The 9,238-nt window shown below is 47.4% G+C and overlaps 1 protein-coding gene across 1 annotated transcript in view; it reads left to right on the plus strand.

Annotated features, from left to right (window-relative positions):
• Window positions 1-8,668, plus strand: part of LOC146181097 (ferric reductase 1-like) — a 68,643-nt gene extending 59,975 nt beyond the window's left edge. The window contains exons 14-15 of the mRNA XM_084575709.1: window positions 2,224-2,477; window positions 8,561-8,668. Coding sequence (XP_084431835.1) covers window positions 2,224-2,477; window positions 8,561-8,668 — 362 coding nt within the window. The remainder of the gene's footprint in view (window positions 1-2,223; window positions 2,478-8,560) is intronic.
• Window positions 8,669-9,238: the final 570 nt, after the last annotated feature.

Raw genomic sequence — 9,238 nt, forward strand, 5'->3', positions numbered from 1 at the left:
TTATTCATGGCATGGATATGCTTAGAACAGTTATGTGAAACCTCCAGAAGAGGCAGTTAGTGTCCGGTATAACATGATTTACATAAATAAAATGGTGCTTTAAATATAGTGTGGAGACGCTTCAGAATGGTAAGCCCGCCTACGGCCAATGTGGGGCCCACGGCGGCCTTTCATGGGCCGCCCCAATTGGGCTGACCTTATTTTTACCGCATGGACTACGAATATATGTTGCATTTTCCCGCAAGTGCCCCAAGAAATACCCGTGTGGGCAGCGTGGGGGCGTGCTCGCTTTTCAGCCCGGCCGCAAACCATGCGGGACCTATTCGGCCTTCGCGTGGGCAGCCCCAATCGTACAATCCCGTTTTCTATTTGCTTTAGGCCCACATTTGCATCGGATCTGCCCTAAATTACCCCGCAAGAGACCGATGCGGCAAAAGCGGGAAGGAGCACTTGCCTGCCTCGCTAACGGCCATACGGAAATTATCTAGGTTTTTGGTGGGCAGCCCTATTTAGAGCAGCCCAGGAATTTTCTGCATGAATCCAATATTTTCGTCTGACCTTTCCTCAAGTGCTCCTCAAGGGTCCCGTGTAGGCAATATGCGGGCATACCCGTTTTAGCCCCGCCGCGGCCCATGCGGGACCTATTCGGCTTTTGAGGTGGCAGCCCCAATTATATTAGTCCAGGCTTTTCCTACACAAAGCCCAAATTTTCTTTGCATCGGCCCTAAATTTCGACAAGCGGGACACTTGAGGGCCAGATGTGGGAATATGTACTCAGTTAGCCCTTTCCGCGCCTATATGATGCCCAGATGGAAAAAGCAGGGGCAAGCCCAATTTGGGCTTGCCCGCTTGATCCCTAAAAAGGGCCCTCATAGGTGTTATTGTGGTTGCCTGAGCCCAACTTGCCCATACGGGCCCCAGGTGGGCCATGTAATGTGTGCTACTTGGGTTCTGTTCTATGCACCTGAGTGGGGGAGCAGAGGAACCTCCTATATCGGTTGCAATAAGTTTTCAACAAATAAACAAATTACGATTTTTTTAGCTCTGCTTTGGGATGATGAGGGCGCAATACCCGCTTTATTCAAGGTAATTTGGACACGAATAATGAAGTCTAAATCTGCACCCTGAGTATTAGACCTGAGGCTCTTAACATCTTTCAGGGAGGCAACCATCAGCTGTGTCCTAATCGGTTTGCTCAGTGTCTTATTCTCGTTGATCTAAACAATAATAAAATAGCTCGCTTTCCTTGTTAACTCCTTGGTAGGTTTGTAGGGTTTAGCCTCCCAAAGCGACTCAGACTATGAGAGATGCCGTTTGATCACATGGGGTCTTTAGCTTAACTTGAACTGGTATCGCACAGCTCACGGGCGCCACTTTGTTTCTCCTCCATCGATGCAGCCGCCGGCAGTAGGGTTCGAACCCGGTTACTTTGGTGCATTGTCGGGCGTCGTAGCCCCTGCGCCACCACGACGGGACAACTCTTGCATGCCTCTTTATTAGTGTATTATTTCTATAATCCTAATGCTGGCAATACACTAGGGCACCTGTGCATCATCTCATCGTAGGCTGGATGGCGTTATTTAATAATAGGCTGGAGGTTGAATCAGAATTTGTGTTTCGTCATTTGCGGTAGCAATGACATTGGCGAAACCATTTTATTGAAAGTAAAATACAAGGAATGTTGATGAGAAAGTTGTTAGGTTCTTTACCCAGAGATTCCCGTTGGTTAGGGCATGCCGGCCTCGCTTTTTCCAAGAGAGCTCATTGGTCTTCGAGGTCCAATGACATTTACGAAAATGTCGGTCTCTCTACTGTGGTGGATCGCAATTTTATAGCTGAAGTGCGCATTTCTGCCTCTTTGGCAGACATGATCATCACATACAGATGCTAGGTATACGAGCCCTCTATAACAGCCATTTAAAAGTATGATTCCATTGCAGGGAAGCAATCATTGCAAACAAAATATCATCTTCTGACTGGCTAAGTCTAGTGGCATCTTTTATAGGTAGCTCCTATAAATGACACCATAACAGCGCTTTCTTCCTGTTAACTTGCCTCTGCCACGACCGATCAATGAAGCCGCATTTGATGGTGTTGTGCTTCCACTGAGCGGCCGTGTCTTTGTTTTGTGGCGTTAAAGTAAGGCAAGAGAAATGGTACGGCATTTGCCACCGTTTGCGCCCGTCTGTGCGTTACCATTGAGCCTCTGCCGTCTCGTTGCAGCACCGGCTGCGTCGCCTTTGGGCGAAGTGCTGTCACCGAAACAGGACGCCGGGGCTGCCGGTCCTCCGTCGCAACCCGCAGGTCAGCCGCCTGACGCAGCAGCACCACCGGCCGAAGTGGTCGCGTCGCCCCCGCCGCCAACGGGAATTGCGACTGCTGGTGGCCCATTACCTCCGGAGTTAGGGGCGGCCGGTATCCAACAACAGGAGGAGAGAAAGACTGGAGCCCCCGCCGCTGCCGCGCAACCACAGGAGGTGCGCTCTCATCGCTGGCTGCTCTGTCGCCGATGCTTCGTTCTGCCTGTTTTTCAACTCTGTCGTATTACTTGGATGCTGCTTCGGCTTCATATATGGAGTGCACTGGTGGATGACCCCAGTTTCGGCCATTTTTGCTGTTCACGCATTAATTATGAAGATTTCAAAGAAACCCTAACGTGTATGCATTTCAAGCTGCGGGATGAATACACATGCTAGTCGTATTAACCGAAGTGCACTTTGATGCGGCAGTTTACGACTTTGCTAATTCGTACTTGGAGGTTATAGAGACAAAATTTAAGAATAAGTGGTTTATGCGAAGAAAAGGGCGTGCACATCAGGCGTGATTTGCAAATGGAGCCGCTAGACGGTTACCTATTAAGGCTGCCGCATCACACCATTAAAAAAATTGGTGGTGGCCTAGCTTGGTTAAGTATGGATATCAGAAGATAAAAGCTTCGGCGATGCATTGGCTTAGCTTGTGGTTCCGTGGCGTAGTAGTGACTTACCTTGTTTTTCACAGTTGCACCTTATGGATATTCCACGGCTTATCATCACGGTTAAACATTGATTACAGCCGAAAATTACATAAGATTAAACTTTATTCCGATTCTACATCATCATCACCGTTACACTTCTGTATAGTTATAAACACAGCCCGGTGAAAGCGCGCGGCACCGGCTACAGGTCAAACGGCGGAGTCGCGGCGGCGGTTGCGGCGGCAGCGGCGGCTCCGTACACATGCGCCTCACTGTGACGTCACGTGCTTTGCGCATGCGCAGCTTTGGCTTTTATTGCGAAAGCAATACTACGCCAGGTCTGACCGCTCGTCACTGTGTGCCGTGTTCGTGTTCGTTTCCGTGTCCATGACCATGGTCCCCCGGCAGGAGCTGTCAACTTGGGTCTCTTGTTTCACATGGGACGGTTATGTCAGAATCAGCCTGCTAGGACCCTGGCATTCCCGTTACCCCTATAGGCTACTAAGGCACGTTCATACGGCTTGGTTAAAGCGGGGCTTTATATATGTTTCTAACGACGGAGCACACGCGAGACGGAGTTGACTAGTCTAGTGAAGCTTTTCGCTTCAAAAGAATAGAAATGCCACCCCCCCCTCCGATTGTTTTTCATGACTGGCCGCCTCGACCCCCTTGCTTCGGGCTGACATTAGAACAAAATAGCGCTAGAATTCCGGCGGTACCAAGGAACTAGAAGTACATATGAATGCTTGATTCAGGCTTCGAACTCGATCGCTATGTTTCGCCAAGAGAGTTTGATGACCCCGTGATGACCAGTTGCTCTTACGAGCTGGCTTCGCTGGGGGTATCATGGGTTTTTGAGGTGTTTGCAAACAGCTCTCGATGTACTACGAGCCCCACCAAAAAGAGCATGAAGGGCGTTCTACTTTCTCTGTTTCTTAATGAACGCGAAATGTGCATGTATTTAACTTACGTTTAGTGATTTACGAGCCAGCCTTTGTACACGCATGCTTTTCAGTCCGCTGGGACACCACGAACATCATACTATGGATGGAGAGACCCAGATGCCTTTTTTAATTTTTAGGTTATCAGAAGGTGAATACAGATTTCAAAAATTCCGTCACCCTATAGCCTCATATTTTATTCAAGATCTGTACGCTGGTAGCGAAGGCTCATTGACGCGATTACGTTCAAACCATGGCGGCTAATGGGCCCTCCAGCGTGACCTGAAAAATAAGGGAGGGCTAAATTCATGGACGTTCAATGACGTCATGCCTGCGTATGATATTGGCGCAACGTATAAAATGACATTTTCTGGATCTGTCCTGTCGTATTTGCGAGCATGTCATTTTGATCAGGCCTTTCAGCGCTCGCCAGACTTCGGCATTCAATTCTTCTGGAACCCTGCTGTTTGAGTACAGTTTACAATTACATCTATAGTGCAGAATCGCACAGACAGGGAGAAAACCGGCACAGCGTCTAGAGAGACAGACTGAGCATACATATTACTGTATACCGGCAGTGTGCTGGCGTAACCATACAGTTCGCAATACAATGTCGAACAAGCATGTTTCGTATATATTCGTGCTTTAGTATATCGACTACACATATACTGTGATGAAGCATACCAACAAAATGTGCGACCATTCCAGCACAGACTGACAGAAGCGACCAATGCACATACGTGAAATAGACTACGCATGCACGCGGGAGCTCACTGGTAAAAGTCCCGCGGGAAACAATGTAGTAGGACACCGATGGTAGACGTCTTGCTGTTGCACGGTGCATCATTCCTTTGCATGTCGCGAGTTCAGCTTTTATGAACGCCAGGTGCTTTGGAAGAAACAAAAAGCGTGCCACAACGGCGCTACAAGACTTGGAGCTGGCCGAAAATATCAACGAGAAAACGAAGCAATTACAAAACTGGAGACATCCTATCAAACAGCAATGGCTGTGAAGCGACTTCCAAACAAATCAAAACTTCTCAACCGACACATTTGAGACAACCGAGCCTACTTAGTACCGATCTACGGAGCACCAGTGTAGATAGCAAGACGGCAGCCACGAGAGACTGCTTCGCTGGAGGCTCCTTCGCGAGTGCCGCAACAGGGCTTGCCAAGTCTCACTAAGGCCGATGCAACTAGCAGTTATCAAGACAGAGCGCGACAAAAGTTTTGAAAAGTTTAAAGATAGCTTATCCTTTCACGAAAAGGTATCGAAATATTTATTATTCTTATGTTGGTGCAGAGCTTTTAACGTGTAGTGGTACAGTTTGTTTGAGTAGTACCCCCTCCAATTCATGTTTACGCTGCAGCAGCGCAAAATAGCTTTTGGGCCAAGTCTCCGCTAAATGTGCACTTCCGCCATGTATTATCTGTGCCCGGTCATAGGCATTAATCAAAAAAGGCCGACTGTCGTGTTCAAAGCCACGCCGGAAGAATAGTGCTGCGCAGGCGCGCTCGCGCTGCGGTGAGACTGCGCATACTAGTTTGTTCTGCTCGTGACGGCACATTCTTAGGGGAACTGTACTTTTCCCCAATTATGTTGGCGTTTCTACAGAGAAATGGTACGCGAGCTGAAGTTTTTGATCTGCAGCAGCGATAGAGCCCTGCAATATTGAAATAAGCCTGTTACACTTAGTTAAGCGCCTAATTATAACGAAGTACAATGTTTCTTTCCACTCCATTGTGTCTAGATTACTAAATTTCTTAAAGCATGCGCGCTTTGTCTGCTCGAGCAGCAATGAAGACATCACTGCTGGAGACTCTAATGGCAGGTAATGGCAGGTTGACACGTCTGACTGAGAACTTTCAACCAAAACCATTCTTGGTTTCATAACTGGCAACAGAGCTCACAGGGGTATAATAATGCAGAGGGCTGATTCGTGCATTCTGAACTGCAAGTTCAGATCAGTTTGATAAGCCGCCTTGCATATTTTGTGCGTTTGACTATAATACAAAGAGCATAACTATGTGCTCGCTGGGAAGAAGTGCTCTATCCGCTGCTGCAGTCGTGGTTATGCGCCCTGCAACGAGAAATTATCGTTCTGCAGCGCTCCTGAAGACGGAATTCCAGCTTGACCTGATTCCAGACGTGATTCCAGCTTAAAAAAGGTCTTGCAACGCTCGAACCTCATATATGTAATTAAACGGTGTTTGCTTCGAGGGCCGTAGAAAAAACGTCCTCCTATTGATGATGCTGCTCCTTGCTGGCGTGGTGCGCGTAAAAAGCAAATTGAATGTACTACCTCACGGCACTTTCGGAACGCCTCTGGAACTGTAGCATTGACAGCCCGAGTAAGTGGAGTAAGGCTTACGCAGCTATGAATGAATGAACGCGGCGCTTCTCCGCAATGAGGCAAGTATCACAAGGCAAGAGTAGCATGCCTACGCATGACGCATAAAACGGAAGGGTTGCGATGCGAGCACTTCATTGCTGAAGATTACTTCAGGGCAGCGGCCATCTATCTTCGGCGCGCATCGCGAACCGGTGATCGCTACCAATAGTTTTAGATAAGTCTTGAGCTGCAGCGCCTGGGAGAATGACCGATCATAAAACAATGTAGGCTATTTCAAATGTCACGGCGTTCATCTTAAGTTGACGACCTCTCGAATTCTTTTCCTTGCACGTCGCACTTTATTCCGCGGTGTAGCATATCAAGCTTGAAGATGACCGAAACTTTGTTTCAGTAAGAATTTGATTGGCCGTTCTCACTACTGATACTGTAAGACTTAGGAACCTCGTCGAAGGTTAGTTCCAAATCAGAGCAGCTTATCACACGACATGCAAACCATTTGCATACTATGAAGCCATCATAAAATAGGCTGCTGGAAGAAAACTTTGTTTCGAAATGCGATCCTATAAAATAGATCGGGGAGAACTTTGTCATAAAGGATTTGATGGCCGCTTACTACTAGCTGCCATATCTAAAGATAAGGCTGGTTGCGTGAGAACCCAGTGGAAGGTTAGTTTCAAATCGCAGCAACTTTACAAGGGCATGCACACCTTAATAAAACAAGTTGGCTGTAGAAGGCGGCATTGCTTAGAAATGTGATGTTAAAAAGTAGATCGTGTATGGCGCTAAATTAGGACTTTTGTAGTAAGAAAATTGGTCTAGGCCCTTTTCACTTGTAAATACCAGTTACGCAAAACAAAGCCTGAAAATTGTATCAGGAACGTGTGTTTAAGTTGGGGATAGTGTAATGGCGCGCGTAAGATAGGAGGAAGCGGCCAACGTAGAGATGATATAATGCGGGTCCTTATTTTACGGTAATGCTGGCCAGTGCCTTTCGGGCACTGTACACTTGACAGCGATTCGAACAAAGCAAAAACGTTTCGATTCTGTATCTTAGAGACGCAGCTCGCGCATCCCTAGTAAACGTTTTTTATCAAACACCGATGTCGCATTTTTGTAGCGTAAAGATGCAGTACGCGGTTCAGAGCAGAGTTTCGCGTGAGTCTGTGCCACCCGATATACGCATGCCCGAGAGCCACCCTATTCGAATCGACCAACCAGAAGTATCATGCCTAATCACCATAGATAAGATGGAAAGAATCGGTTTGTTTGTAATTGTCTCCAGTCTCTGCACTCATTAGGTGTGAAAGCCCGATCTGGAATTCTGGGAGGGAGATGAACCTCCAAAGTTCTCCTTCAAATGCGGGATAATCTCATTTGGGAGTGCTACGATTCTCCCGGGCATATTGATGAAATCAGAGAGAAAGAAACCTGGGTTGCCCTCCTCCCGATCCGGGCTCCGGAGCAGCAAGCTCGAGTAATCCGTCTGGAACGGGATGCTTTGCTAAAAACGTCCTCCTGCGGGGCTCACCTCTCCCTTGAAGGCCCCCTAGGGTCTTCCTAAGGAAACTGAGGGGCCTCTCATCGACGGTAATAAAGTTATCTTGAACTTCAACTTGCCCAATCACCATTGAAGAGATGCCTAAAAAAGTTAATAAACCTTGTTTTCCATCGGGGAGTCGAGCCTCCATCCCTTAGATCCCTAGCCCAGCGCTTTACCACTGCGCCATGCCCTGGAAAAGAGAACACTCTGGATTATTCTCCTTGTCTACAGCGAGAATAATAGCGGGATTCATCGAGTGACATATACAGCGCCTTTCCTTTCCTGTAGACAAATTATAGAACGCCGGTGAACTTTAATGCATTCAATGGAATACTGGTTGTGTTCGACAAGGGGCGCGCGATGTACCGTCACGAGAAGATGCTTTCCCAGAGCGGCCGCGAGAGAGGCCCGGAAGACTGAATTTTCCCAGAGTGCACTGCCGCGGGCGTTTTACGCTTTACGCTACGTATCCAGACATAGCAGAGCTATGCCACTGCCAATGTTTTTCCAGTAATATCTGAAAAACAATTCGATTTCTGAAAATAGCTACTACATCAGAGTGACGGTTCCAAGAGACGGGGATGGTACAAAGTACGGCAGGTGGTCAGGTGGGTTCGTAGGAAGGAATTTGCGGAGTTGGCATATTCGCTGCTATTACTTTCTGAGATAAGGTGATGGGCTGAAAATTCTTGAGTTTTAATGAACATGGTAAATTCTCTGCTGTTCATGATTATGAATTCTCTTCCTGGTGTCGTTGTCGTATCTCCAGGGAGCCGATACATTCCCGGTCGCCTTGCTAGCCCTGTACGCCGTCGTGTCGCTGGTGATCGTCGGCTTCCTCTGTGGCATGGTCTGCACAGCTCCACCGAAGACGTGAATGGGTCCACAGAGCTGCATCAGTTCCTAGGCGTCCAATTAAAGCTACTCAGGACAATGTTTCCGCGTATTTATTATAACTACAGTGGTTTAAGCCACGAATCCTTTATTTTCTTACGCATATAAAAAGCCTCAGCAATGCCGTACGGCTCCTGTACAAAATTTATCGGCAAACTCGAACACGGAACAAACAAAATATGCAATAAATTTTAATGAAACGTATAAATACCTTTACTTTCATGTCCCGCTCCTAACTTGATGCAGCTACAGGTAGGAGACAGCACAGTTCGGGTACGAAAATAAGAATTGCAGAAAAAAACATGTACGTAGCTGAGTCGCTTACAGTAGTTTCTCGCGAAATGGGCACTTGATTATACGGTTGTCTTTTTTTAGAACGAAATAGCACACATACAACTACGCGAGCTATCTACAACTCATTTATACAGTTAGCACGGGAAGGGCTTTGCTCGCATATGCATGCACTGGACCAAAGACAGTAAGCCGTAATGTGTGAAGGTGTGAACAACGCGTAAACATCCGTGAATAACATGCGGTACTGTTCACTCAGCTA

Source organism: Amblyomma maculatum, chromosome 8 (genome assembly GCF_055883805.1).
Source record: "Amblyomma maculatum isolate TAMU_Amacu chromosome 8, ASM5588380v1, whole genome shotgun sequence".
NCBI classification, from domain to species: Eukaryota; Metazoa; Arthropoda; class Arachnida; order Ixodida; family Ixodidae; genus Amblyomma; species Amblyomma maculatum.